Source organism: Struthio camelus, chromosome 10, assembly GCF_040807025.1.
Source record: "Struthio camelus isolate bStrCam1 chromosome 10, bStrCam1.hap1, whole genome shotgun sequence".
In the NCBI taxonomy this organism is placed as follows: Eukaryota; Metazoa; Chordata; class Aves; order Struthioniformes; family Struthionidae; genus Struthio; species Struthio camelus.
This window is the reverse complement of record NC_090951.1, coordinates 23,522,930-23,549,444: the sequence shown is the minus strand read 5'-3', so window position 1 is coordinate 23,549,444 and position 26,515 is coordinate 23,522,930. Positions and strand designations below refer to the sequence as shown.

The 26,515-nt window shown below is 60.8% G+C and overlaps 4 protein-coding genes across 10 annotated transcripts; all 4 read left to right on the top strand.

Moving 5' to 3' along the window:
- Positions 1-12,204: 12,204 nt before the first annotated feature.
- LOC138068434 (uncharacterized) lies at positions 12,205-14,934 on the top strand. The gene is made up of 5 exons (XM_068955880.1): positions 12,205-12,455; positions 12,568-12,681; positions 12,844-12,917; positions 13,163-13,579; positions 14,214-14,934. The coding sequence occupies exons 4-5, from the start codon at positions 13,169-13,171 to the stop codon at positions 14,721-14,723; spliced, it is 921 nt and encodes a 306-aa protein (XP_068811981.1). The 5' UTR covers positions 12,205-12,455; positions 12,568-12,681; positions 12,844-12,917; positions 13,163-13,168; the 3' UTR covers positions 14,724-14,934.
- Positions 14,779-17,199, top strand: LOC138068529 (maestro heat-like repeat-containing protein family member 1). Its single transcript, XM_068956359.1, has 7 exons — positions 14,779-14,823; positions 14,972-15,116; positions 15,336-15,388; positions 15,856-15,963; positions 16,308-16,427; positions 16,622-16,717; positions 16,879-17,199. Exons 1-7 carry the CDS (start codon positions 14,779-14,781, stop codon positions 17,197-17,199), a joined length of 888 nt encoding a protein of 295 aa, XP_068812460.1.
- LOC138068431 (maestro heat-like repeat-containing protein family member 2B) lies at positions 17,200-22,791 on the top strand. 4 transcript variants are annotated; one of them, XM_068955875.1, is made up of 11 exons: positions 17,200-17,962; positions 18,148-18,283; positions 18,413-18,508; positions 18,991-19,095; positions 19,283-19,406; positions 19,646-19,761; positions 20,172-20,326; positions 20,577-20,739; positions 21,032-21,198; positions 21,829-21,969; positions 22,169-22,789. In XM_068955875.1, exons 1-11 carry the CDS (start codon positions 17,691-17,693, stop codon positions 22,338-22,340), a joined length of 1,647 nt encoding a protein of 548 aa, XP_068811976.1. In that variant the 5' UTR covers positions 17,200-17,690; the 3' UTR covers positions 22,341-22,789. The 4 variants fall into 4 exon arrangements, with proteins under 4 accessions (XP_068811976.1, XP_068811977.1, XP_068811975.1 ...); XM_068955876.1 differs by having other exon boundaries at positions 17,204-17,526; positions 18,148-18,508; positions 22,169-22,788; XM_068955874.1 differs by having other exon boundaries at positions 17,691-17,962; positions 18,148-18,508; positions 21,832-21,969; positions 22,169-22,791.
- Positions 22,792-22,902: 111 nt separating this feature from the next.
- LOC138068485 (protein maestro-like) lies at positions 22,903-25,025 on the top strand. Of its 4 annotated transcripts, XR_011143315.1 has the most exons (7): positions 22,903-23,010; positions 23,157-23,309; positions 23,509-23,631; positions 23,780-23,882; positions 24,011-24,076; positions 24,315-24,382; positions 24,856-25,025. XR_011143315.1 is itself a non-coding variant. In XM_068956142.1 (6 exons), exons 1-6 carry the CDS (start codon positions 22,957-22,959, stop codon positions 24,882-24,884), a joined length of 528 nt encoding a protein of 175 aa, XP_068812243.1. In that variant the 5' UTR covers positions 22,903-22,956; the 3' UTR covers positions 24,885-25,025. The 4 variants fall into 4 exon arrangements, 3 of the variants coding, with proteins under 3 accessions (XP_068812243.1, XP_068812245.1, XP_068812244.1); XM_068956142.1 differs by lacking the exon at positions 24,315-24,382; XM_068956144.1 differs by lacking the exons at positions 23,157-23,309; positions 24,315-24,382.
- Positions 25,026-26,515: the final 1,490 nt, after the last annotated feature.

Sequence of the window (26,515 nt, the reverse complement as noted above, 5' to 3'; positions counted from 1 at the left end):
GGACGCCCCGGCCCTGGCCCTAAGCACAGCCCAGAGCCACCCAGGGCCATCCCAGGTGGAGGCTGCTGCCCCAAGCCCTGCACTTGCAGCCCGACGGCAGGGGCTTTGGGGGCCAGGTGCCAGGGCAGGCAGGAAGTGGTGAGGTTTGGGGGCCACCACCAGAGACTTGGGGAGGCATTGTGGAGCTCAGCAGCAGGGGCTGAGCTGGCTGTGTTTCTGGCTGAGAACGGAGAGCAAGTTCCCCACTTCTGAGCCCTAAAGGGGGCCTAAATCCTGGGTTCCTGGGGCCACAAACCCAGGCTAGTTAGGCCACTTTGAGGCCCAGAAAGGGAGCCTTAGTTGGCTGCCTTTGTGTCTGAAGACAGGCCAAGTCCTGCATTTTGGGGGCCAGAAACAGAGGCTTTTAAGTTTGCTGTGCTTGTGGTTGCAGACAGCGACTAAGGCCTCTGTTTTGGGGGCCTGGAATGGAGGCGTAGTTGGCCCTTTCGCATCCTCCAAGCAGAGTCCAAGGTTTTCCAGCTCCAGAAACAGAGACCAAGTCCTGTGTTTTTGGGACTCTGAGAACAGAGGCAAGGGTGCCTGTTGTGGGGACTAAAAGCAGAGGCCGAGTGCTGTGTTTTTAGGGCCACCAAGGGAAGCTTGGTGTTCAAGCTTCCCTGTTTTCAAGCACAAGAACAGGTGAAGGAGTCCTGCCTTTTGGGCTCCAAAAGAGAGGCTAAGTCCTGCCTTTTGGGGTCCGCAAACAGAGGCTGAGGTGGCTGATTCTGTGGCTGGAAACTGGGGCTAAGTCCTGCCTTGTGGGGACTTGGAAACAGAGGCAAGCTCCGGCATTTCCAGCCCCAAAGCAGAGGCTGAGGGGGCCCTTTTTGAGGTGGGGGACAGGGTGCATGGACCCTCCTCGAGGTGGGGTGGGGGTCCATCTGCAAGCACCCAGAGGGCAAGGAGACCAGCATGCACCAGGACAAACCTCCCATTGAGATGCTTTCATGCCAGAAACTGTTCTTTTGGGGGAGACGGGGGGGGGGGGGGGTCACACCCTTGTCCAAGTCCAGCATTTATTCAACATTTCTCCAGTACTTTCAGCACTACTTAAGCAATTAGCTTCTAGGTACTGAAGCACTATTGACCAGGGAGTCAATATCAAGCCACCATTCCTAAGCTAATTGCTCAGTTAGTTCAATTAGTCAGCAGTGAGTCAACAGTTGCACAACACCTGGAAAGCTTATGGTGCTGTTGGATGAAGAAGCATGCCTGAGCCAAGCAAAAGGCCTCTTCAACAACTTCATTAACCACTCACAACTAACAGGTTCCTGGGGGCTGATGGGAGCTTTACTGAGTGCATAGGTCTACAGAGATTCTCCAAATAAGCAAGAAGGAGTGACAACACTAACAACTTATTCACAAATAACTCATTTAGATACCACATATCTAGGGCTTACATTGTTCTATTAGCTAGCTCAAAAGTAAGATCCCCATACCCCCAAAAAGGAAGACAGACAGAGCAAGAGAGTGCACAGTAAAGAGTAGGATGGTCTATCAGGTCACACCTGCACAACATGCCACCTGATAGGCAAGGGGTGAGCTGAACCTCACTAAGGCCCTACTGGTCTCAGGTTGTTATGAGAATGGAGCTTCAAACCCACACCCTCAAGAAGTGGTACACCCACACTTATGTGCCTGCCCCCCAGAGAGGGGTCTCCTGGGTGTCAGATTCAATGGTGGTCCCAGCCAGCAGCCTGACTTGAGGGGGAAGAGGCAGAGCAAGGCCCTGTTAGGGGACAGTGGTCAGCTACCACCATTCAGGCCCTCTTGTGGTCATCAATGATTCCCCTGCTCCTGATGTCTTCAGCTGGAGCCCGGCCTTTAAAAAGGCTGCCAAGCTCCTTCAAGCCTTCAGAAAGGCCACTGGGGCTCCTCCACCCCAAACCTCCCCCACTCTCCAGCTGCTCACCTCAAGGTCCCCCTCACCCCCCCCCCACCCCCCCCACCCTCTTTCTATAGGCTGATGCAAATTAGGGCATGTGGCCTTTAGCCAATCAGGAAGGTATGTTCTAACCCTTTATGTGCATATTCCAGCCCCTTCACTATGATTGACAGATGGGAGGTGGTTACCACAGAATCTCCCTGTCCATTCACACCTCACAGGTTCACCAGGTGGTTTGACCAGGGATATGCTGAGTCCCTCAGAGGTCACTCTTGTAGTCAGGGAGGGGAGGGGGGCAGACTGCTGCAGGTTATTAACCAATTAGCTGCTAGCTCATGAATTCAGGCCCAAACAGCACAACATAGCCCAGTGTTTCTGAGACAGATTACCAGACTGTGGCCTGCCCTGCCAAGGCCTGTGTGCTCATGATTCACATCCCTTGCAAGAACCTTACAACCTCACGTGCCTTGTCACACACTGCACAAGTAAGGAGAGCCACTACCACCAAAGCTCAGGCCTCCTTTGCACACGAGGCTGAGTGTCTTGCACCCTTGGGTGCTCACCCTTCCCAGCAACAACGGGGGCCTCGGTGTGCGTTAGGGGGACCAAGAACGAAAAACCAAGAGATACAACCACTGAAGAGGACGTGTTTTTAGGTAAGTGCTAAGGCATCTTCCCAATTTATTGCCATCCTCCAGCTTTCCTCTTCCTTCCCCTGCTTGCCTGAAGATGACACACGTGCACACAGCAGGCATACCACTGGCAACAGCCCTGCAGCTGCTGCCCTGTTACCGTCCCCAGGACACAACGCTGCCAAGAGCAACCCAGCCCAGCGTGGAGGGGCTGGATAGTGTTCCTGCCACGAGGCTGGTGGCAAACGGACCCACGCATCTGCTGTCCCCCAAGCAAGCAGCTTTGGAGATGGTTCTCTTTGGCCCCTAGCTGCTTTGGCCTGCTCCTCTGGGTTCCTACACAGCATCCCTCCTCACACTGAGGCTCTCCAGCACACACCATCATGTATCCGAGAGCAACAACTTCCTGGCCTGGACAGGAATCCAAGATCTCCAGGAGAAACATACCATCCTCCACCAAACACCTTCGGGTCAGTCACACCCACAAAACCCCATTTCTTTTTAGGCACTGGCATTAAAAAACCCCGCTATACCTGCCTCTAATAAGGGCTCATTTGACACACAAGCAACTCGCAGAGCACGCGTACATCGTATCTTGTCCTTAACAGGCGAAAGAACAAGCTGAAGAACTGCCTATCCAGGGCTCCCTCCTGCCCCCCACGAACAACAGAGCCTTCAGCTTGCACAGGAGCAGAGTGCCTAAACCTTGCACGAGGAGCATGCCACAGAAGTGGGATTAACCCTAGGTACCTCACTGAGTTTGAACAGCACTGAACAGCCACCTCTGGCCGTTCACTTGCCACAGAATAAAAGAAAAAAAATTTTTTTTTTTTGAAAAGCAATTTTAGTGGCACTGGTGATAACGGGGATGCTTTTGGACTGCAGCGCCAGGGACTGTGGCTGCGATGGACACGAGTGCTTGCGGAGTGGCCTGAAGAAGGCAGAGACAAAGGGGAGGCCCCTCTGGGTGAGCATGTGCCTCTGGAGTACCTCACCAGATTGCTGAGGGAGTGTGCCAGCATTCATTGCAAGAAGCTGCCCCAGCTCTCTTGCACCCAGAAGTCAAGGACACAGGCAGCAGTGGGGAGCAGCAGCAGAAGACACTAGCCCCACAAGGACCAGCCAGACTGCACCACTGCCAATAACTGCACACCTTCTGAGCAGGCCCAGTCCTGTAACCCACCATCAGCTGGCACCCTCTTCAAGCTGCCTCTCAGGTGGGTGAACAATTCAGGCATTTGGTGGCACCTGTGCCAAGGACACAGAGCCTCCCCCTCCACTGCCACAAAGGCTGCCTGAGGACACGACGGAAGTTCTCCCCAGACATGTTTACGAGGCAGCTCACCACTGAATTTCCTCTTGACTCCTGGGCTGAGCTCCCTCTGAAGGGGACAGAAACCTCAGCTGCTCAAGGGCAAAATAAGACCCTTAGGAAGGCAAGGTCACTGAGCATTTCAACTGCCTGCTGGTGAGTAGGCTCTTCTCTCTGCACCTGTAAATCCTTCTCCATTAACAGGAGAAAAAAAAAACCACAAGCTCTGTGAGAAGAGCTGGTATGAAGACCTGCTCCTAAATCACTGTATGGGCAATGGGTCACGTTTCACCCACCAGGTACCTGTTACAGCAGGTGCCCGCAGTGCGTGGCAGCCATTAAAGCGAGGTGGCTGAGGCACGTGGCGGCTGTTGAGGGTTGGTGTGGGGCGGTTGCAGGGCGCGTGGTGACTGTGGAGCGTTTTGGCACAGGGAGGGGAGGGCAAGTCCTGGCCCTGTGGAGGGCCTGGGCTCTCGGCCCCTCAGGGGAGGGCAGGTGCCAGGTGGTGGCCAAGCACAGAAGCGATACCAGCAGCAGATGGCCACCACTCAGCAGTGCCTGGGGAGCAAGGAAGAGGTGGTGGTGCCCAAGGTGGCGCTGGGGAAATGAAGGCGCTGGAGGTGAGTGGGGCTGTGTGGTGGGCAGCAGCAGGCGTGGCCACCTGGCTGCCTGTGCCATGCACTTGGGGGAGCCTGTTGAGGGGAGAGCGGAGAGGTTGCCCTGAGCACACTTGGCTTTTGAAGCAGCTTTGGGCCGAGTCAGTGTCATATTGGGAGTGCTTTCCTTAACCTCGTAGCTCTTGGTGCAGCTGAGAGGCTTTTCTGCTGCAGCATGATGCCTGCAGGCTGTTGCCCCCCAGGGCCGCTAATGTGGGAGCACCCGTGTTTGTGTTTGCAGGCTGCCAGCAGCAGTTCCTAGCACAGTGTCCCCAGGGCAGGCAAGGAGGCTGCTGCAGCCCAGCCTGGGGGTTTCCTGGCGAAGGAAAGCAGCTGTGTCCCGCTTCAGCCTTGCTCGGGACACCTCTGGCGTGCCCATTTGGACTCCTAGCGGTGTGCTTAAGTGTCTTCTTGAAGGCCACTAGCTTCTGAAAGGAGACTCTTCAGCTTGGGTGGGTGATATGAATTTGCCTTGCACTAAGCCTGGGACTCTTTCCAAGCCTGGTGGGCACAGGTCTGTTCTGCCTGTGCAGAGCAGGAGGCTTGGTAAGCTTGGGTGGAAGTTTCTTCCTGAGGTTGCCTCCTGAGTCCCTGAAGGAGTGGTGCTTGCCCAGTGAAGGTATAGGCTAGGTGCAGCTTTCAGGTGTTGGGTGAGCTGTGAAAGCCTTTTTGGCAGGAGAGCCCAGTCAGTTCTGACTACTTGTCACCAGCTTAAGAAGCCTAAATGAGAGAGGGGAAAACCAAAAGGAAGCCAAGGAGGCTTGCTCAGGGGCTCTTTGTGTTTCCCTGAGCAGCTGTGCCCTGGTGGAGTGGGTTCTTTTGGCCTTGGAGCTGCATGCCTGCAGAGCTGTTTTTTTTTTTTTTTAAATGGAAACTGTTTGACCCTCGGTAAGCGTGGAGCAGAGTCTCACGCAGTTATAGCAGCAAAGTGTATTTCCAAGGCCCTCCGCAACCCCTTCAGAAGATAGAGATGGCATTTCTCTGTCTTTGGTTACCTAATTACCAGTAATGCTGGCCAGGGAAGGCAGAGCCTGGGTAGCTCCAGCGCAGCATGTCAGAGCTGTGTTTCTCCAGAGTGTGCAGCCTCCTGCCCCTGGAGGCCCTGCCCCATGTTTAGCCCTCCCTTTTAGGGGGCCCCAGCTCAGCCTCCTGTGGAGCTGAAAGCTTTCCCAGAGACCCCAGGCCCTAAGGTATGATGAGGGAACAAGCAAGCAAATTCAAGGGCTGCCTTGAGAGCACTGAGCTAACAAAATCTGTGCTCCCTGCTGGGCCTTTCTGATATTGGTCATCTGTTGGAAAACCTTCATTTGTCAGGCCTGCCTCAAGGGAGAAGTCTGGGTCTCTGGTTCTGCTGCCAGCCAGGTCTGTGCTGCAGGGTGCCTGGGGCAACTCAGAGAATGGGAGGCCATTTCCCCTAGGCGTCCCTGTGCTCTGTGGGCTTTGTGCCTCTTCCTCGGTCGTGCTCTGAAATGCTCTGCTTCCCTCCCCGAGTTGTGGTGCTGCCTTTGGGCAGCCTCCAGTGCTCTTTCCCTGCCCAGCTGCAGGCTACTAACTAAAACCGCTTGTTGTCCTGGGGTTTGTGGTGTTCAAGTTGTCTGCTGTAAACCAGTGTTACAAACATGCAACAGGCTGGAGGGGAGTGGTTTTGGGCTCAGCGGAGGGAGGAGTTGCAGGGTGAGGAGAGAGGGGTTTTGGAGTTGGTGGTGGGGGTGACTTTGAGCTGGGCTGCGGTAGCCTGGGTCCAGGCCCGGTGGGCCGGTTTCAGGCATGGCAGGGCAGCTTCCAGGCCGTGCCAGAGCAGTTTCAGGCCGCAGCAGGCTGGTTTGGGGCTTGTAAAAACGTTTTACCAAAAGCAGTGCTTGAGCTCTCCTGAAAAAGCCAGGGTAACAAAGCCCCTTGTAGAAAGACCGCTTATCAGCATTTTCCTGTGGAAACATTTCTAAAGAGCTTTCTGTTGGTCCAAAGACATCAGCAGCGCTGTTTTCTCTGCCGTCGCTTAAACGTCACTGTTGTTCACAACTGCAGGCCTCCTTTGACATGGGGAATGTGCTGGTGGGGCCAAGTGAATTGCTGTTTAGCTGTTGAGTTGCTCCCGCTAGTTCGGCTAGTACAAGAGTCTCCAGGAGTAGATGTTTTCCCAAGCGGGAGAGGAGAGCGCTCATACGAGTAACGGGATAAAAATCTGTGCGTAAGCGAGAAGTGTGCTGGCCTGCTCAAGGGATTTAGGCGGCTAGGTCCCAAGTTGTCAGTACCTTGTCCATGAGACTATGGTGGAACCTGAAGGGCAGTTGGAGGCTACTGTCTGTTTTAACTGTCACAAGTGAGGCAGGTGTTAAGAACAGGAGTCAGGAAGCCACTTAGATGAAAGGCTTTTCCTGATTAGCATCTGCTGTTAAATTTTAGTAGAATAACCTTTGTGTCATTGTTACTGTGCCCTTTTTTTGTTTGTTTGTTTGTTTTGTTTTTTTGTTTTTTTTTTTAGTAAGGAGTGCGACATGCCCGATGACCGATCTAAAGAGTTTGTAGAGATATTTAAGGCTGAGCAGTAGTACCTATAGTACCTAGAGACAGGGAAGCTTTTGTACTCCATGATTGTACGGAAGTGAGTTACTTGTATGAACTGTTCTTATTAAAATATTGCAATCTTAAGAGGGACCCTGAAGTGACTTGATTATTGTACATGGGTCTTTCAAGTTACATTACCTAGAATGGAGCCTGTGGGAGAGAAGTGCCCAGTCAGAAAAGGAAAGAAATGTGGAGCCTACCAGGAGGGTTGCTTTTTGGTGAGCAAGTGGTGAATAAAGTACCACTCTGGTAGTACTAAAACACTTAAGGAGAGTCAGTCAAACTGGGTTGAACTCCCAGGAAGTAGTTCGATTAGAAACAAATGGAAGACGAGCGTGAAAGCCAGCGTACCAGCTGCTGGGGGTATGAGCAGACCCACAGGACGTGGTGTTCCCTTCCTCCAAGAGAAACAACGGGCAAAGTGCAAGCGGGCTGGCGATGCCTGCGGTGCAGTTACTGCCTGGGGGCTGCTCTGATTAGGATGATAGGAAGGAGCAGAAAAATACTCCTGCATGTCCCCGCAGGAGTGCAGCCACGTGACTGCACAGGAGCCACCCTCTGGGGCGGGGGGTCTGGGCCCCTCTGTCCAGCCCGGCATCTCCCATATGAGGAAAGGCTGAGAGAGCTGGGACTTCAGCCTGGAGAAGGGAAGACAGAGGGGGCATCTTAGCAAGGTGTTGAAATATCTGAAGGGAGGCTGTAAAGAGGCTGGGGCCAGGCTTGTCAGTTTGCCCAGTGACAGGATGAGGGGCAACGGGCACAAACTGAAACACAGGAAGCTCCATCTGAAGAGGAGGAACAACTGAACAGGCGACTGCTGTTCCTCCCTGCCAGAAATCCCCCTCCCCAGGGCGCAGGGCACTTGGTCCCCCAGAGATCCCTGGCCCCAGCCCTCACCAGCACAGGGAGCTCGCGTGCCGCAGGAGCCGCTCTGCAGGGAGACCGAGGGAGAAAGGAGGAGACAAAGTAGGGGAGAGAGGGAAAAGAAGAAAGAGAGAGAGAGGAGAGAGAGAAAGCGGGCAGCAAAGAAAGAGAAAGGGAAAGTGGGAAAAGAGGGAGAGAAAGAGGGAGGGAGAAATGGAGAAACAGAGAAAGAATGAGAAAGAAGAGAGAACAAGAGACGGGGGAAAAAGAAAGCAGGAGAGAAAGTGGGGGGAAAAGGAAAAGGCAGAGGGAAAAAGGGAGGAAGGGAGGAAAAGGGGGAGAGAAAGAAGAAGAAATGGGAAGAAGGGGGTGAGAGAGAGACAGAGAGGGAAAGAGAGCAAGAGGGAGACTAAGAGAAAGGCAGAAAGGGAGAGAAAGAGTTGAAGGAATGAAAGGGAGAAGGAGAGAGAGGCCAAAGGAGGGCAAGGCAGAAGGGGAAAGAAGGATGGCCAGCTAGGAGAGGAAGAAGAGAGACCAGGGAAAGAGAGAAAGTGAGGTAGAGAAAGACAGAGGGAGAGAGAGAAAGTGAGAGAACAAGAGTGAAGGAGAGAGGAAAAAAGAAGAAAGAAAGTGGGAGAGGAGAGGGAGAGAGCGAGAGAAGAAGAGCAATGCGGAAGGAGAGGAAGAGAAAGAGCAAGAGAAGACAGCGAGGGAGAAGGAGGCAAAAAGAGGGAGGGAGAGAAGAACAGAGAAGGAGAGGAGAGAACAAGAGAGAAAGTGAGAGGGAGGTAGAGGGAGAAAGAGGGTGGCAGAGAAAGAAAGAGAGGAAGAGTGAAGAAGAGAAGGAGAAAGAAAGAGGGACAGGGAAAGAGGGAAAGAGATGGGGAGAGAAGGCAAGAGAGAGCAAAGGAGGGGGAGAGAGGGAGAAGGAGCAAGAAAAAAAGGGAGAGGAAGAAGAGGGAGAGCGAGAGAAATAAGGAGAGAGGGGGAGTAGGAAAGAGCAAGAGAGATGCTGAGAAACAGAGGGAAACGGAAAGAGAATGAGGAGGGAGAGAGAAGAGAAGGAGGGAGAAAAGGGGAGGGAAAGGAATAAGGAATGAAAGGGAGAAAAGAGGAAAAAGTGAGGAAGAAGTGAGTGAGAATTATAGAGAAAGAGATGGGGCAGAGAAAAGGAGAGAGAACAAGAGAGAAGAGAAAGAAAAAAGAAAAGGGAGAGAGAAGGAACAAGAAAGAAGGAGAAAGGAAAAGAGTGAGGGCAGACTAGAGAGAACAAGAGGGGAAGAACATGGGAGAGAGAAACAGGAGAGAGAGGGACAGAGGGAAAGAAAAAAATGGAATGAGAAAGGGAGATGGAGAAAGGGAAAAGGGAGAAAGAGTGACAGAGAAAGAAAAAGAAAGAAGGAGAAGTAGAAGAAGAAAGAGAAGAAGAAATCTAGAAGAAATATTGAGGAATAAATACACAAGAAGAAAAGGGAAAGGGGGAAAAGAGAAGAAAAGGGAAAGACTGACCTCGGGGGTCAGCTCCCCAAGGCTGACTTTGGAGAAACCAAAGCAGCTGCAGGAGCTCGTGGGCGAGCAGCAGCAGCCCAGGAAGGGGCAGCAGGCAGGGCCGTGGCCACAGGACCCTCTGTCAGGCTGCAGGGGCAGCCCAGCACATGGGCAGCATGGCCCGCATTTTCCTTGGGGGTCTCCAGACCAGCGGCACCTCTGCAGCAGGGAAGAGGAGTCCAGGTGAGGGCTAGGCCTCGGGTTAGGGGGGAGAGAGAGTGTGGAGCCCCACATGGAGAGGGGCTGCAAAGGGCCTGCCAAAGGCAATGCAGGGCTGCACCAGCCTTGCTCCCAGCACACCTGGTTTTGTTCAGGCCAGAAAAGGGCCTGGTGGGCTCAGGTTCAGGCCCCACCTGAGATTAGGGCCAGGCTTAGGCAGAGAAAGACAGAGGGAGGAAGGGGGAGAGAAGGGATGGGAGAAGGAGAGAGGGAGGGCAAGCAAGAAAGCAAGAGAGAAAGAGTGAGAGTCTGGGGAGTCCTGCCGCGATGGGGGTGCTGCGAGCGCTGCGAGGTGGGGGCCGGCACCACGCTGGGCGCCCCGCTGGCCCGTTGTTGGGGGGGGGGACGGGGAGCTGCTGGCGCCCGCGCGGCCGGCTCGGGGAGAGCCGGGGTCACGCGCTTGGGGCCAGCCCCAAGCTGCCCCCGGGCTGCTCTTCTCCAGGCGGCGCCGAGCCGGCCCCACCAGCCCCTCCAGTCGCCCCGCCCTCCAGCTGGGCAGACGTTTGCCCTGACTCGGGGCCATCCCCGCCGCTGCCAAAGCGGTGCAAGCCCTCCGCTGCTCTCCTTGCAGGTTTCTTGCCTCGTGTAGGTCGCTGGTCGGGACCTGCGCGGGGCGAGGACGGCGGCAGGGCGGCTGGCTCTGTCCCTGGGGCCACGGCTACCTTTGCCGCCGTTGTGACTTCTCTCTTGGACCGGCTGCAAGGCGCTGAGGTGAGGCGGAGGGGGGCGTCCCGCGGGGCTGCAAGGGCTCCCTGCAGCGCCCGGCTTCCCCGGGTGCCGTGGGCTGGTGTCACCCCACGGCGCCTCTGCCCTCCTGCCGCACCTCGTCCCGAACCGCTGATGCCGCTGGTGATGCTGAGCGGACGGCGCTGGGCCGCCGCGAGGACGGCCGCGAGCCGCGTCCTGGTGGCGCTGGCCCGTTCCCGCTTGCCTGCCGTGGTGTCGGCGCTGCAGGGCCACGCGAGGGCCCTGGAGGAGCCGGCGGCGGAGCTTGTCCTCGTCACCCTGCGCGACCTGGCTGCCCACTGCGGTACGGCCCCCGGCCGGCTGCTCCGGGTGACGGTGGGGGAGAGGCGGGAGAAGGGGCTCCTCGCCCTGCCCCAAACGCTCGGGGCCGGGCTGGAGGGGGGCACGCGCCGGAGACCAAAGGCGCCGCCCTGCCCTCTCTGCAGCCCTGCAGTGCGCACCCTTGGCGGCCACGACGCTGCCGGCCCTGGGTGGCGCGCTGAGTGAGGCGGGCGGCTGCTGCGCGCTGGCTGCGGCGGTGAGTGTCGGTGCCGGGGCCCTGCGGGGGCGCTGCGGGGCGACCGCTCGGGGAGGAAGGGGCCGGGGCCGCCGCGGGCGGCGAGGCCGGGCAGAGGCAGCGGTGCGTGGGGGCGGGAGAGGGCAGGAAGAAGGCCATGTTGCGGCCGCGGCGTCGCCGGCCGTGGCGCGACGCCTCCCCGGAGCCAGCTCTCCTCCCGAGCCGAGGCCTGGCCGGCCTGGCGCGGGGGCCTCCCGCCGGCCTGGGGCCTGGCGCGAGGCAGGTCTCTGGCCGCTCAGAGGCTTTGCTGCCATCCCGTCTCCCTCCGGGTGCTGCAGCTGTGGAGCAGTGGTGCTGGGGCGTCAGCGCGTACTTGGGCCAGCGGGAGAAATGTGCCTTCCCTCGCCTGGGGGCCGCCCAGCTCTGCGCCCCCATCTCCCCGCTCCTGCGCTGGGCGAGCCGAAAGTGGCGGGGCTGCGAGGAGGAAGAGGTGAGCGCCGCTGCTCTCACCACCGCGGGGCCACGGGCCGGGGCCAGCGGGGCGGCGCTGGGCGAGGAGTCGAAGGGAGCAGGCGGGCCGCGAAAGCGCCCCGAGCCCCCGCGCGGCAAGGGCAGGCGGGCACCCGGGGCAGGCCAGCGCTGGAGAGACCCTCAGCCCGCGGCGCGGCGCCGTCCCTCGGCAGGTCAAGCAGGCCGTCCTTGGAGTGACGGCTGCCATGATGGGCGTCCTGCTGCACGCCGAGGAGCACTGCCAGCGCGCCTGGGAGCAGCTCCTCTGGCTGCTGCACCAGTATCGAGAAGTGCGGCAGCCCTTGGCGGTGACCACGGTGAGGGGTGACGTGGGGTGCGGCGTGGCCGGGGGCCGTGGGGGTCCGGGCAGGCGTCGGGGAGCTGCGGGGTGCCCGGAGGAGCCGCGGCCCCTTTGGGCACGAGCGCGAGAGCCAGGGCCTGAGGCTTCGCGGGCTCTTGCTGCAAGAAACCAGCAAGGGGGGAGAGCCAGAAGCCCCGTGCGAGCTGGGCTTTCCCTGGACGTGGGCTCAGGCCGCGGCATCTCGCCGCGATGCCGGTTCCTCCCTTTCCGGGCAGCTGGTGGTGAGAGCCCCCCTCTCCCTCTTGCGCTGCCTTGCAGAGTCTCAGCTACTTCCTAGAGGCCGTGGTGGGCGCTCGGACCCTCGTGCCCCGGGCCTAGCTTCTGGCCATCAACGCTGCTGTGCACCAGCAGGTAAGGCCTGACGCCGCGTCGCTGGCCTGCGGCTCCCGGGCAGCCTCAGCTGCTGCAAAGCTCTGCGTGCGCCCGGGGCTCTGGGCTTTGGCCGTGGGTCCGCGCCCGGAGCTGCCCGTGAGACGAGAGCTGACAGCGCGGCTCCTTTCCATCCCTCTGCGCCGATCCGGCTTTCTCTGAACGGCACCTTGTTCCCGCAGCTCTGTGATGAGATCGAGCCGCCCAGCCCAGAGCACAAAGCAGAGCTGTGCCGCTGCACTGTGCTGCAGGGTAAGGGCAGGAGAGGCCGCGCCGTGCTGCCGTGTGCTGGCAGCTCTCTTGCAAACCTGCCCGTGTGGGAAGAGGCTGGTCGCTAATGGCGAGCGTGATTTCTTCCCCGCAGCCCAAATTTGCCCAGAGGAGACGATCGTGTTCCTGTACTGCAAGCTGAGGAGCAGGAGCAAGGCTGATCGCGTGGCAGCTGTGGAAGTGCTGCAGGCTCTGGTCCGCTCTGCAGGTCAGTGGCCCAGGCCAGAGAAATGCAGTTCCCCCGGGGTGCTGCTGCTTCCTCTGATGTCGCAGTCTGGCCCTGCTTTGCACGAGAAGCTGGGCAGCTGTGAGGAATCCCTCCGGAAATGGGGGCTCGGCCTCAGCGCACACCTCTCCTTGTCCCTTGCAGCCACCGAGACGAGGGAGAAGCTGCCCCTGTTTGCAAAGTTGGTGCAGTCTGTGTGCGGGGACCCCACGGTCCAGGTGAGCTGGTTTGGGCAGGGAGGGTGCTGCTGCAGGGGCAGAGCCACCCTTTCCCTGGGGCAGAGCCTGGCGGGGCTGTAGCAGCAGGCAAAGGCAGGGTCCGGGGTGAGAGCCTGGTGGCGATGGTGGAGCGTGGGCTGCTGCTGCACCCTCGTCGTCTCGGCCCGGCCAGAAGGGCTGCAGCGCTGCAAAGGCAGCTCCCCTGGGGCTTTGGGCCGGGGTGGTAACTGGAGCCTCGGTGGCAGGTGCAGATGGCAGTTCTGCATTTCATCGGGGAGCTGCTGCGCTCCAGTGCCCCGGGCTGCTCAGCGTGGGACGTGGTGGCGCACATCTTCAGCGAGTTCAGCCGGGCCTCGGGCAGACTGGTAAGGGCAGAGCGCGACGCCCAGGCTGCTTTCCGCGTCCCGGCTGTGCCGCGCTGCCGTGGGTGTCGCTGGCAGCGGGGAGCCGGGCGCAGCAGATCCTCCGCAGCACTGGCGTGGCCTTGCATTCACCGGGCACCGCGGGGCCTGGGAAGGGGCAGTGACGGGTGTTTCCCACCTCTGTCTCGCAGGCGTCGGGGAAGCCTCTGTGCAGTGGAAGCCCGGGAAGAAAGGGCTGTTCAGCGACTGTGCGGGCACGTGCTGGGCACGCTGGACGTCTCTGCCGGAGGGGTGGCCAAAGTGAGTTGTCCTCCGCCTGCCGCTGCTTCTTGCCTGGGGATGCTTTTGCTCGCCTTCCCCGTGGCCCGAACCTCTCCCCTGCCACGCTGCGGAGCGCGCATGACTCACGCCAACGCGCCCGTCCTTTCCGTGCGTGCGCTGCATGAGTGGTGGGGTTGGGCGTGCCCGAGGCTTCCCTGTGTGCGCTGGGACCCCCCATCTTAGCCATTAAAGCAGCAGCGAAGAGCTGGGGTTTCGCTCTGGGGCCAGACTTGCTCGTTCAGCACGTGCTGCGGCTGACGCAAGCCCCGCTGGGCACGCGTCTTGGCTGCGTCCCATACATGAGATGTAGGGGCTGGTGGGGCCATAGGGATCCTGTGCGCCTTTGCCGTGGGGGGTGACCTGCCCCTGGGGGAGCTGTGCCGGCAGCTCTCCCCAACCGGGCAGCCAAAGGGAAGGCGAAAGGGGTGTGAAGCAGGGTGGGTGAGAGGGAGAGAAGGTGGAGGAGGAAGCCAGGGCGAGAGCGGAGCTCCTGAGCTAGGAAAGACCCGAGGCCGAGGGGCTGGGCCGGTGCCGGAGGAGCAGCCATGCCAGGGGAAGTGGGAGGGAGCGGCAGAAATGCCGGCATGCCCAACGGCCTGCTTCTTGCCTGCAGCTCCTGTGGCCGAGGCTGCTGCGGCATGTGGTGCCAGCCCAGCACGCTGGCATGCTGGTCCCGCTCTGCCGCTGCCTGTGTGCCCTGGCCGAGAGACAGGAGAGCGCAGAGCGTGAGGAAGAGGAGGTGGCGTCCGAGGCCCTGGAGCCTGTGGAGCAAGGTAGGGAGCAGAAAGTCCTGGTGCGCTGTGCCAGGCTGGGTGGTATTAGGGCGGTGCGTGTCCCTGGCACCCCCTGCGTGGGCTCAGCCTGCTCTCACTGGGGGTCCAGGGGCTGGTTCCTGCCATGCCGGAGCTGCCTTCGTCGGCAGCCGTTCAGCCACGGGAGCCCAGCAGGGCCGGTGTGGAGGTGGCGCGGCCGGGGTCCCCTGCAGCCCCGCGTGGGGGTGTGGGACGTGGGACATGGCGTGGGCAAGGTCCGGCAGGGCTGGGCGTCTCACACAGCCTTTCTTTCTGCCCGCAGCCCCTCTGCCGGCTCCCCAGGCCCTGCTGGCTCGCCTGCTGGTGAGTAGCTGGTCCCCGGGGAAAGAGCTTTTGTGGCCGGGCTGAGGGGAGAGGCCAGGAGAGATGGTGCCAAGGCCAGTGCCGGCACCCCGGGAGGAGGCAGGAGCTGTCGGAGGGTGCCTGAGCCTCCCCTGCCTGTTGGGGGCTCCTGCTTCTCCTGGGGGACAGCAGTGCCCAGGCGAAGACATCGGCTGCCTGCTGCCAGCTGCGGCTCTTGGGGCAGGCGCGAGCCCGTCTCTCTCCTGCCCTGGCCTAGGTGGTGGCGGCGGTGTCTCCGCACGCGAGCGGTGGCCGTGGAGCGGCGGCCCCGCAGCTGCTGCAGGCGCTCCCCAGCACGATCCATGGAGCCGTGGGAGCAAAGTGGGCCGCAGAGATCCCCCTGCTGCTGCAGCACCTGGCAGGTAAAGTGTTGGCAGGCGGGAGAGGCTGGGGGGGCGGAGGGGCAGGAAAATGCCTTCAGCTCCCCAGCCTGGTGGAGGGGAACGGTCCCGGGTTTGCCAGCACTTGTCAGCCCGCTGGCCTGAGGCTGTGGGGCTTTGGACGGCAAAGACCACCCCTGGGCTCTGCTGTGGAGCCCGCTGGAATAACGGCGAGGGCTTTTGCTTCCTCTGGCTTTGCAGGAACAACCGCAAGCTCCCTGCACGTGGCCGAGTGGGAGAGCCTTCTGCTTAAGGTACAGTGTCCCTGTGGGGCCCCAGCTGGATGGGGCAAATGAGGGGACAGGAAAAGTGGGTGGGAGGAACCTGGGGGCTCCCTGTTTGGGCACTGAATGGCACGGGCGCTTCCCGAGCAGCCTGCGCCTGCCCCAGCCATGGGTGCTGCGCGCTCAGAGGAGCCGCTCTCGGCGCGTTGGGCATAGCTGAGCACAAATGCAGCCAGAGACCGGGGCAGAGGCCTCCGGAGCAGCCCTGCGCCGTGGCACCACCTGCTTCTGGCATGTGCCGAGCCCAGGGGGCTCGAGTGGCACTTTTGGGGAAGAGCGAGAGGCAGGTTGCAGGAGGGGTGGTTGGGGGAGGGGGGAGGGGAGACAGATTGCCATGAGGGGGAGCTCCGCCCCGACAGTCTCCAGGGCCATTTGGATGTGCAAAGGCCTCGGCAAAGGGCAGGGGAGCGTTTGCTTCATCTCCTGCTTCGCCCTAGTTCCTGCAACCATCGCTGGAGCTCATTGAGAATGAGGCCTGGACTGTGGGCCTGAGCCAGGAGCTGAGCCGGCAGCTGAGCAGCTCTCCCCGCCTGTCCTGGGAGAAGGTTTGTTCCCTGTGCGGCGTCGCTGCTGCTCGCTCGTGCGCCCGAGGACTGCGACAGCAGAGCCCTGGGAGGCTCAGCCTGGGGTGAGGGCTGGCAGTGGCGCTCTGCCCTGCGGGCTGGTTTTCCTGCTGCCCACTCTCTTTCCCAAAAAGGCACTTCCCCCCCGTGCTGAGCTGGTGGCGGGGCCGCCAGTGGCCAGCTGGTGGCCAGTTCGCTGGCTGCTGTTGGGGCTGGTACTGCAGGCGTCTTGGCAGGTCCCAGCACGGGAGGGTGTGCCGTGGCCTGGCCCTCTCCTGCCAGGTCAGGCTGTCCGCACAGCCAGGGCTCGGCCTCTTCTCTTGCAGTGCTTCCTGTACAAGGCTCTTGGCACAGCCCTGGCAGCTTGTGGGTGCCTCAGCCACGTGCAAGAGCAGACACAGAAATATCTAAAAGAAGCCAACTACCTGGAGCTGTGGGAGGCACAGGTGAGGTTTCCTTGTGTCGCCCTGCCTTCCCGCGTGTCCTCGGCTTGTCCCCAGGGCAGAGGGGCTCCGTGTGGCCTGCTCCAGCCCTTGCTGGTTTTCTGCTCACTGCTGTTTCCCGTGGGAAAGGTCCTGGTGGAGCTGGCCAGGGCTCAGCGTTGGGGCTGGAGCGACTCCCTGTTTCTGCTGCATTGCAGGGAATGATTTCAGTTGTGTCCCGCTGTGCCGAGAGCCACTTCCAGCTGGCCTTGTCCTCGGTGAAGGCGTTCATGGGCACTTTGAAACACCAGAAGGTAAAGGGCCTGGGGGCTCATTGCGGGGAGCTGCTGGAGGTGCATGGGGAGACGAACCGCCGGTCGGATGCGGGGCAACTCCCACCTTGGGAGTGCGTGGAGTCCCGGGCACAGCTGGGGCCGTGGGCTGATGACTCGGTGCTTCTCTGGCGAACCTCCAGCAGAGCAACTTGGTGAGGACCCGCGCTGCTCGTGCTGCGCTCATGGTGGTCTACAGCAGGATGGCACTGCGCGCCCCCAGGGAGCAGCTGCTGGCCCATGTCAGGAGAGACATCGTAGGGAACGTCCTGTGGCTCTACCAAGAGGGCTGCCAGGTGGGTGCTCGGGGCGCAGGGCAAAGCCACCCAGGTGACACCAGCTCCGGCCTTGCCTCGCCCTTCCTGTGCGCGCCTCTCCCGTCGCAGCTGTGCCGGCGCTGCTCGCCCTGCTCCCCTGGGCCAGGGTCCGCAGGGGTCTTTCTGTCCGGCAGCCAGGGCAGCTGATTCCCTCCCCGTGGGAGGCTCTTTCCCAGGAGGGGAGAGGAGGTTTCCCTCCTGGGGTGCAGGTGCCAAGCTGGGGTCCGCTAGGCTCCCGGAGGGTGCGGTCTCCCAGCGATGTGCTTGGAGGCAGATTCTCCCCAGCCCCGCTGCTTTCTGCCCTCGGCCCTTTGCAGAGCTCAAAGCATGTTTTCCTCCCCTGGGATCAAGGACGCACAGCTGAAGCTCTCCCTGGTGCAGAGCGTCACTGAGATCAGCCTCGCCATCGGGGCTGTGGGCGCCTGCCCCAGGTTTGAGCTCTGCCGCAAGCGGGAGCTGCTGCAGACCCTGCTGGTGAGTGCCCGGAGCCAGGGCCGTCGCGCAGAGGAGCTGTGGGCTCTGCCGTGGGGTGGGTTTGCCCAGAGGCGGGATGGTCTCCTGGGGCAGCGCGTGAGCTCCCGAGCTCCCTGAGCCCCATCCCCGGGTGGCGGGGCACTTGGGTGCTGGCGCATGAGGCCATGGCAGGGGGGATGGTGCGGTGTGTCTGGGTGCTGGCGAGCTGCCGTCTCGTCCTGCGGGACCTTTGTGGGAGCTGCAGAGGTGGTGGGGCTGGTGTCTGCAGGGTCTGGCAGAAGAGCCTGTGGCTGGGGCAGGTGGGAGGGCTCTCCTGTGCCCCTGCCCACTGCCCACTTTGCGCATGTCTCCTCTGTAACTTGCGGGAGGTGATTCAGGAGGAGCCGCAGGAGTCGCCGGTGTGCCCCCGGGCCATCGTGGCCATCGAGCAGTTGAGGTAGGGTCTGTCCCCGGGGCTGTGGGAGTCGCTGCGTGTCCCAGCCCAACTGGTTGGGCTGGGCTGGGGCTGTGGGCATTGGATTTGGGGCTGTCAATCAGGACAAAGCCAGTTGTCCTTTGACTCGCTCTGGAGAGTGCTAGTAAGCCTGCTCTCTGTCTCCTCTCCCTTTTTTCTCCTGACAGCAAGGTGAAGCCCCATCTGAGGAGGGAGGAAAACTGCAGCCTCCTGGCTCAGTGCTTCCAGGGCGTCATTTGCCTTCATCACCCGGAGCAGATGGATGAGGAAGGGGAGACAGCGGCAGCTGCTCCGTGCGCACCGGTACCCGCTGGCCCTTCTCGGCCGCCCCTCGGTGGGGGTGCAGCTCCAGGCTCCCCGCATTCTGGCAGCCACTGGCTGTGTTGGTGTCTGTGTGGGGTGCCCAGCCTCAGTCCCCCTTTCTGGTGTCAGGGTGTGCATGCGCCGTCCCTGCGAGCACTGGGCCAACTCATGGCAACCCTTCTCCAGGCAGAGCCAGCCCCTGTCTGCTTCAAGGACATGGTGCAGGTGAGTATCCCCGGGGTGGCGGGGAAAGTGTTGCCACTGCCAGAGTGGAGCAGAGCTGTGGGGATCCTTGCCCGTGGGGCTGGTCCGAGGAGGAGAGCTTCCCTGTGACTAGGTGCAATGCCCCCCTTTGGCGAATAGGCAAATGGTCCTAGGTTCAGGCCCCCTTGGCCTAATTTGGCATCCAAGCTTTTCCCAACGGCAGCAGCTTGCTTGCAGGCAGCTCAAAGTGTCCTGCAGAGCCTCCTAGGTGAGCCAGAATTTCTCCCCAGGAGCAGCTGTGAGCAAAGGGTGCTACACAAGTCAATGGTGCCCACAGCGAGAGCCTGGAGCGGGTAAGGCCCCGCGGGGAAGGGCTCCTCGCCTGGGGCCGGGGCCCCCGGAGAGATTGGGGCTGTGGAGGCGGCAAGGCTGGGAAGGGAGGGGCTAGAGGGGGGCCCTGGCGGGAAAGACGCCTGTGGTGAGACGGGTCCACCCGTGCCCAGGTCCTGCGGCGCTGGCTCACCTCGGCCCACGCATGCGAGCGGGAGAGGGCCCTGCAGGTCTGCGTCCAGCTGCTGGGTGCTTATGAAGAGCGATGCGAGCACAGGGTGAGCAGGGACCCCACGTGCAGGGAGCTCTGCCCGGGCAGGTGCCGGGTTGTGGGTCTCCCGGGGCTGCAGGGCAGCCCCTCATTTGCCCCCCTCCCGGCCACAGCTCAGGGGCAGCATGGCCGGGAGAGGGCGAGCAGCTGTGGGGGCTGCCGGTGACCTTTTTGCCTGCCTCTTGCTCCTGCAGCGAGGCCATGCGTGCGAGCAGTTCGGCTCCCTGGTGGGACTGCTGGGGCCTTTGACGTGCGATGCGTCAGCCACGTCCCGCTGGTGGGCAGCGACCTGCCTCGGCCGCCTGCTCCAAATAGGAGGTGAGGAGAGCAGGCAGGGCCGTCCCCTGCTGCTGTCTGAGGGCAGGACATCGTGTCCCCAGCGCCAGGGACCGTCCTCCTCTGCAGCCGGCCACTCGCCTGGCTAGCAAACCTGCTGCGCCGCGTTCGGGGGGGGGCCCTGCCTTCGCCGTGGCCTTTGCCACGCTCCCAGGTCCTCCTTTATCCGCATGCGGGGCCGGAGGTTCGCTCCCCATGAATGTGACTCTCCTTTCTCCCAGCTCCAGCCAAGACCACAGACGTGGCGCCCTGGCCCAACGAGATCAGGTGCCTGCGTGAGAGGCTCAACACCATCAGCTCGGAGTCTCTGCTCGTGACCTCCGCCAACACTGCGAAGGTAACTGGCCCCCGAAAAGTGGGGAGGGGGCCATGGTGTGTGTGTGTGTGCATGTGCATGTACATGAGAGCGCTGCTGTCAGGACGCGAATTTTGCATCCGAGTAACCTGTGACGTGGTCTCCTCTGTTTCTGATTTCTCCCCAGCTTGTTTGCAAATATTTCCCCCCAGCCCAGGCCACAGACTTCACGAGTACCATTTTGGAGAGCTTGCTGTGTGGCAGGCCTGTGTGTGCGTGGGCCGCTGGGCAGTGGATGCTCACCTTTCTGGGGGAGTGCAGAGAGCAAATCTCCCAGAGAGCGGCGTTTTTTTCCATTTGCCTGTGGCTGCTCTCTGTTGCTGGCTGTTGGCCCTGAAGAAGGATGGGGAAAGGCCACACCGAGCCATTCTTTCTTGCCTTCCTGCTTTCAGGTGCCCAAAATCGTGACCATCCTTTCCCCCTGCCTGTGGAGCACGCGGCAGAGCACGCCCAGGGGGTTCGCGCTGCGGGCAATGTTCCTCCTGGCCCGCTCTCACCAACAGCCGGTGCTCGACAGCCTCCTCCAGAAGCGCCTGCCCACGGACAGGTCTGTACCCTCGCCCTTCCCTCTGCAGTCAGAGCCAGCCCCAGGGCGTGCCTGCCTGGGGGGTCCTGGGAGGGAGCAGGTGGTTTTTCCTTGGGAAAGGCTGAGCACTGCAGCACCGTGGGCTCATGTCTCTGTCCTGACCTGGGCATCGCCCGCCCCATTGCAGACAGGGAAGGCGTTTGGCCTCTCGTGAGGGCGTTGCAGGTGCCCGAGGCTAGGGGCTCACAGGCGAGCGTCTGTTCCCTTGCAGTGACACGGTGGAGCTGTGGAGGAGCCTGGGGAGAAGTGCCCTGGGATGCCACATCTTGGTGCACTTAACTGAAAAATTAAGGGCAGCTGGAAAGAGCAGCCATGGGAGCAACTGCTGCACTCAGGAGCTGGGCAGCAGCCAGGCTGCCCTGGAGCCTCACACGGTATGGTCAGCAGCAGTTGCATTTGTGCTGCTTCGCGTCTGCTTTCCAACTCGTGCTTCAGCGCAAGGGAGTTTCATGCCCTTTGCGAGCACCCATGGAGCCTGGCGGGGTGCTGGGGCAGTGGCAGCAATAGCAGTGTGGGGAGCCAGGACAGTTTGCTGCTGCCGGGCCGCAAGGCTGTCGCCGCAGTGACAATTGGAGACAAAAAGCCTCCCAGGCCAGCGGGGGGACGTGGAGGGTGGGAAAAGCCCTTGTTTTTTACCAGGTGGTTCTTGGTTGACTTTCTCTGTAGATCACCTGCAGCCTCTTCGAGGTGGTGTCAGTCCTACGGAACGAGACGCTGGTCCAGCGCCTGCTTCCCTCCCTGCTTCCCAGCCTCCTGGGGCAGGTCAGCGAGACGCTGGGGGAAGAAATGACACTGTCTCTTGGGGAGCTGGGGAGCGACGACACGCCGGGCAGGTGAGGAGCAGCAGGGGCAGGGGTTGGCCTGTGCCCCAGGTCTCTGCTCATGTGGTTTGTGGCCTGCAGGCGCACCCGACTGTCCCAGTGGCCCTGGGCTGCCTCCGCGGGGAGGCAGGACCGGTCGTTGCAGGGCAGTGCACCTGGGCATTTCGCCGCACATGGCGTGGGCATGGGCCGTTCCTGCCCATAAACTCTGTGTTGCCAACTGGGGGGGGCCGTCGCGGGGTTCCCCATAGCACCATGCTCTGCCCACGCTCCTGCTGTGCAACGGCAGGAGCAAATCGGTGCTGTGTGCCACCTACAAGGCACTCTCCCCAAAGTGCTGCTTAGCAGAGCACTTGGGGAGTGCCTTGGGCACCTGGCGTGGAGTCAGCCCAGGGACCCTGGGTTTTCTCCTGCCGTCTGTGGGTTAGGGGCAGGACAAAGGGCAAAAATGCCAGTTTTTAAGTTAGCTTGAGACTTGAAGACTGCGAAGAGTCATTTCAGGAGTACTTTGCCTGTCCCTCGGTGGAGTTTAGGATGAGCGAACGAACAGCTCCCCAAGTGGCTGAGCTGCTTTAGCTCTGCCAAAGAGAAATCTGCCCCCAAACTTCTGTGCCTGGAGATTTCTTTGGGGTTTTTTTCCAGCAGGCTTTTTGTGGAGGCGTTAGAGCTGGTGCTGGCGAGGTGCCTGGAGGAGCGCTGGCTGCGGCTGCTCCGGGAGCAGGGAGTGTGGGTGTCCCTGGCAGACTCCCAGGCTCACACCGCCGGCGTGTGTCTCCTGGCGAGGTGAGAGCCCCCACGATGTGTCCTGCCTTGTCGCGGGGGCTATGCCCAGGGAAAGGGCTGCTGGGACCTTCCTTCATGCCCGGGAGCTCTGCTGAGGTGCAGAGCAGCATCTGCATCGGAGCAGGTAAATTTGGGAGTCGCGGCCCGTGGCCGTCCTGTGGGACTGTGTGTCACGAGCCTGCTCGTGCTTTGTGCGCAGTGTGCTGCTCCGCGCGGAGCTCGTCCCGCAGCGCCTGGTGCAGAGCCTCTTCCCGTGGCTGGGTTCACCCTCAGCAAACCTGCGGCTCACGGCCACGGCTTTCTTTGCTGAGGTGAGGCAGCAGGCTGGGCGGGGCGGGCTCAGAGCGGTTCCTGCGTCTTGCCCAGCGTGAATCGCGTCCTGATGCTAGTGGACCCGTGGCTTTATTGCAGCTGGTGAAGGACCATCTGGTGGAGAAGACGAAGCTCCTGAAGCCCCTGCTGAAGGCCCTACTAGAAAGATCACGTGACCCCATCAACACCGTGCGGCAAATGGCCATGAGAGGCGTGGGCAACATGGCCAGTGGAGCACCCACAAAGGTGAGACGGCCTTTTCTGCGCTCTGAGCACAGTCCGAACTCAAGAGGTGCCAGTGGAGAGGTGTGCGGGGCTTGCGGAGCCTGGAGAGACGAGCAGAGGCAGACGTGGGGCTGTACTAAGGCCGCGCTCCTCGCTCTGATGTCAGCAGGGTAGCAAAGGGGAAAGTGGATGCAAAGCGGGGCTCCTCAGGCAGGGGGTTGCTCTGGGCTTGCTCGAGCAAGTGCAGCCCTTGGCGCCATGGTGAAGGGCAGCGGTGGGAGGCAGGGATAGTGAGCAGCTTGTGCACCTGTCGCTCTGCAGCTGCGGAGGCACAGGGCGGCCGTGATGGAGGTGCTGTGCAGGGGCCTGGAGGACGCAGCCAGCACGGAGGTGGCTGCCGAGTGCCTGCTGGCACTGACGAAGGTACTGGGGCGGCTGAAGACGAGGGCCATGGGCTCGGCCTTGGAAGACATCTCCAGGTCCACCCGGGCGTTCCTGGGGGCGGTAAGTGAAGCCGCTCGTTCTCCTGTTGGGCAGGCGAGAGCCGTCCTGGGGCCTCCGCCCCCCACAGGCAGCGCCCCACTGGTGCAGAGCAGTTTGTACGCGGTGCCCGCGTTAGCGGCCTGCCAGATGGGTTTTACTGGTCACAGGAGGAAGAGGTCCTGCGCTTCTCAGCCTTTGCCCTCTACGGCACCCTGGCCTCGTCTGCCTTGGGGAGGAGGTCCTTTTTCAGCAGAGAAGTGGAGGAGGCATTTCCCAGCCTCGTGCTGCACCTCCGGGGCCCAGCCCCAGCCGTCTCCAGTGTAAGAGCTCCCGGGGCTCCTTGTGGAGCTGCAGAAAGCCCTGCGGCGCTGGCAGAGCTGCGGTGCCACTACCACCCGTGCAGGGCTGCCAGCATCTCCACAGGCCCTCACTGTCACCGTGGCAGCAAAGTTTCTCCATCGGCGCCCTGGGCAGGTGTGCAGCATCCTTGTGATGACAGGGCCCGATGCTCTTTTTCAGGCGTGCAAGGTCGCTCTGCACCAGTGTGCCCCGTTTCTGGGGTCAAAGAGGGTGCAGCAACGCATCGCTGCAGGTGCCGGGCTGAGCGTGGCTGAGCTGCAGGACAAGGTCTGCGGTCACCTGGTGAGCGAGCGCTGCAACGCGGCCCGCGGCCCTGTGGGCGGCCATACCCTGGCTCCTGCACCGCAGGGCCACCTAGGTGCCTGGCCACAGGTTGGCGGAGGGGCATTTGCAGCCGGAGACGAGTACCTGTGTCCTTGCTTTGCCCTAGGCCCAAGACTGCCCCGCGCTGCTGGAGACGCTCTGCAGCACAGCCCGGAGCTGCTGCATGGGGAGCTACCAGGCACCGCAGGCGGAAGCCATCACCGTCCTGGGTGAGAGACAGCGCCGGGCTCTCATGCTGCTCCTGGCTGTGTCCCCCGGGTCAGGGTTGGGCCTCGGGGCTGAGGTTGGTTTTGGGGCCAGGGCTGTGCGCTGATGGCTGCGTTTTCTCATGTGCCAGGCATCCTCCTGGACATGGCGCCAGCTGAGCGGCTCCAGCGGTGGGACCTGGCGTTCTTGTGGGGAGGTAGGGTGACGGTGACTGAGCTCCTGCCCTGTGGGCTGGGGAGCTGTCCAGAGGCCCCGCGGGTGCCAGGCCGAGGACGCTGGCACCGAAAGCCAGGGGGCACGGGGAGAGGGGACTTGTGTGGTCCCCAGGCTCCTGGCCGGGAAAGCTGCCCCCAGTCTGGCGCCACAGAGCACCGGGGGCCGCAGGGGAAACGGTGGCCGAGCACCCACGGTGCCTCCCTGCGGTGTTGTTGCAGCTCAGCGGAGGTGAGCTGAGGCCCATGTGCGCAGCTGGCGGCAGTTGCAGTGGATGCTCGTGACACAGGTGGTGGTGGGGGCGGGGCCGGGGGTGGGATGGGCGCCAGGGCGCATGCATGGGCTGCCACAGGCGTGCAGAGAGTGCAGTTTGGTCCTTCGTGGCCGCTGTCCGCCCCCTCTCTCCCTCCCTGCCTCGCTCGGCGCCCCCATGGCGGCCCAGGCGCTGGGGGAGAAAAAGAGAGGGACAGAGGAAGGGGAAGGGAAAGGAGAGAGGGAGAGAGAGAAAAAGAAGAAAAAGAACGAGAGAGAGAGAGAGGAGAGAGAAAGAGAAAGAACAGAGAAGAAGAGAGAGGAGAAAAGTGAAGAAAGGAAAGAATGAAAGGGAGAAAAGAGAGGCCAGAGAAAGAGCTAGAGAGAGAGGGAAAGACAGAAGGAGAGAGAGAGAGAAAAGAGAGGAAGAAGAGAGAGAGAGAGGAACAGAGAGACCCAGAGCAAAGGAACCATGGAGAGTATTGCCAAGCAGCCTATTGCTTCTTGCAGCCTTTGCCAACCTGGTGAAATCGCTGTGATGCGAAGCAGCTCCCCGAGTCTCACCTTGGAGAAACAAAAGCAGCCGCAGGACCTTGCGGGTGAGCGGCAGCTGCCCTGCCCAGGAAGGGGCAGCAGATGGGGGCCGTGGCCACAGGACTGTCTATCCGGCTGCAGCGGCAGCCCAGCGCGTGGTGAGCATCACCTGCATTTTCCTTGGGGGGACTCCAGACGAGCGGCACCTCTGCTCGGGGACCTCTGCAGCGGGGGAAAGGAGTCCAGGTTAGGGCTAGGCTTAGGGTCAGGGGAGAGAGAAAGCGTCGAGCCCCGCGTGGAGTGGGGCTGCTAGGGGCATGCCAAAGGAAATGCCCAGCTGCACCAACACTGCTCCCAGCGCACCTGTTTTGTTCAGGCCAAGAACAGGCCTGGTGGGCTCAGGTTCAGGCCCCGCCTGAGATTAGGGCTAGGCTTGGGGTTAGGAGAGAGAGAAAACATCGAGCCCCCTGTGGAGTGGGGCTGCTAGGGGCATGCCAGAGGGCTAGGGCTAGGGAGGAACAAAGAAAGAATGAAAGGGAGAAAGAGGGAGAGAGGGAGGCAAGAGAAAGAGCTAGAGAGAGAGGGAAAGAGAGAAGGAGATAAGAGAGAAGAGAGAAAGAAGAGAGAGGAAGAGAGAGACAGGAAGACTCCAGGCAAATTCCAAGCTGCCATCTAATCGCTACCTGCACGGCTGCCTCTCTGGAATAATTTCAGGGAGGAAAAACCTCTGCAGCTCAGCAGCCGAGGAACCTGTTTCCTTTCCAAAGAGTCACTGCTAGAGATCTGCTCCACGAAAGAGCCATTCATTTCCCATCATCAGGAGTCCCATTACCAGCTGCCTTTTTCACCTCGGAGGAATGGGAGCGGAAGCTGAGGGCCCACTGCCATCTGTAGGGCAGGGGAGTTTCCACAGGCTCACGAGAGTAGCTCTTGCTGAAATCTTGACTAAGCTAACTGGCAAGTATGAGCTATTCAGAGAGGGGAAAAGAGCGGCGGGGGTGGGGGGGGAGGGAGGGAGGAAGGAAGGAGCGCTGGGAGGGGGGGGGAAAGGTTTAGGCTGCAAGGGCAGCAATATGCAGCTGAGAAGTTACCAGCTACTATCCCGACTGTCGTCTTCTCAAATCCCTAACTGAGGGGTAACCGTGCAGACTCTCAAAGGAGTTTTTCTAAGAATATTTTCTAATAGAAGATATGAAAAAAGAAATGAATCCATCTATGAGCAGTATGCATCTGGCCAAAAAGCCAAGGGCTTCCGTGTTGTAGAGCACAGGGGAGAATCCTAGAATATCAGAGGAGTAAGATCAAGCTTCAGTGTCAGGTGAATAGGATCAGTGCTACACTGAGTCCTGCTTATTAGTAACTGAGGTGAGAGCTAACCAGAGCCTTGTGGTTTGCCGAGGGAAATGCAGTCAGCTAGGGTATGTGCTCCAACCATAAAATTAAAGCATTCAGGCATATACACAGAACTAGAGGGACGTCATGAAGTATTTTCCTTGCAGCACGCAACTTGTGAGTTAATTTATTGGGGTGGGGGAGAAGATTTGCAGACGGCTAATAACATCCTGTACTGTTTTGAAATTGGCAGGAGAACACTTTCCAGCTTTCCTTTTCCACTCCTGCAAAGCGCTGTGTCCCA

What these genes read in the sequence shown, in the direction of transcription:
- LOC138068434 (XM_068955880.1), top strand. Translation starts at nt 13,169, where the DNA reads ATGGCAGTTCTGCATTTCATCGGGGAGCTGCTGCGCTCCAGTGCCCCG. An exon ending in CTGCCGGAGGGGTGGCCAAA is followed by an intron (nt 13,580 to 14,213) that starts GTGAGTTGTCCT and finishes TCTTGCCTGCAG; the next exon opens with CTCCTGTGGCCGAGGCTGCT.
- LOC138068529 (XM_068956359.1), top strand. Translation starts at nt 14,779, where the DNA reads ATGGTGCCAAGGCCAGTGCCGGCACCCCGGGAGGAGGCAGGAGCT. An exon ending in GCTGCTGCAGCACCTGGCAG is followed by an intron (nt 15,117 to 15,335) that starts GTAAAGTGTTGG and finishes CTGGCTTTGCAG; the next exon opens with GAACAACCGCAAGCTCCCTG. An exon ending in GGGAGAGCCTTCTGCTTAAG is followed by an intron (nt 15,389 to 15,855) that starts GTACAGTGTCCC and finishes GCTTCGCCCTAG; the next exon opens with TTCCTGCAACCATCGCTGGA.
- LOC138068431 (XM_068955873.1), top strand. Translation starts at nt 17,691, where the DNA reads ATGGCAGGGGGGATGGTGCGGTGTGTCTGGGTGCTGGCGAGCTGCCGT. An exon ending in GTGGCCATCGAGCAGTTGAG is followed by an intron (nt 17,963 to 18,147) that starts GTAGGGTCTGTC and finishes TTCTCCTGACAG; the next exon opens with CAAGGTGAAGCCCCATCTGA. An exon ending in CCGCCTGCTCCAAATAGGAG is followed by an intron (nt 19,407 to 19,645) that starts GTGAGGAGAGCA and finishes CCTTTCTCCCAG; the next exon opens with CTCCAGCCAAGACCACAGAC.
- LOC138068485 (XM_068956142.1), top strand. Translation starts at nt 22,957, where the DNA reads ATGGGCTCGGCCTTGGAAGACATCTCCAGGTCCACCCGGGCGTTCCTG. An exon ending in CAGCCCCAGCCGTCTCCAGT is followed by an intron (nt 23,310 to 23,508) that starts GTAAGAGCTCCC and finishes GCTCTTTTTCAG; the next exon opens with GCGTGCAAGGTCGCTCTGCA. An exon ending in ACAAGGTCTGCGGTCACCTG is followed by an intron (nt 23,632 to 23,779) that starts GTGAGCGAGCGC and finishes GCTTTGCCCTAG; the next exon opens with GCCCAAGACTGCCCCGCGCT.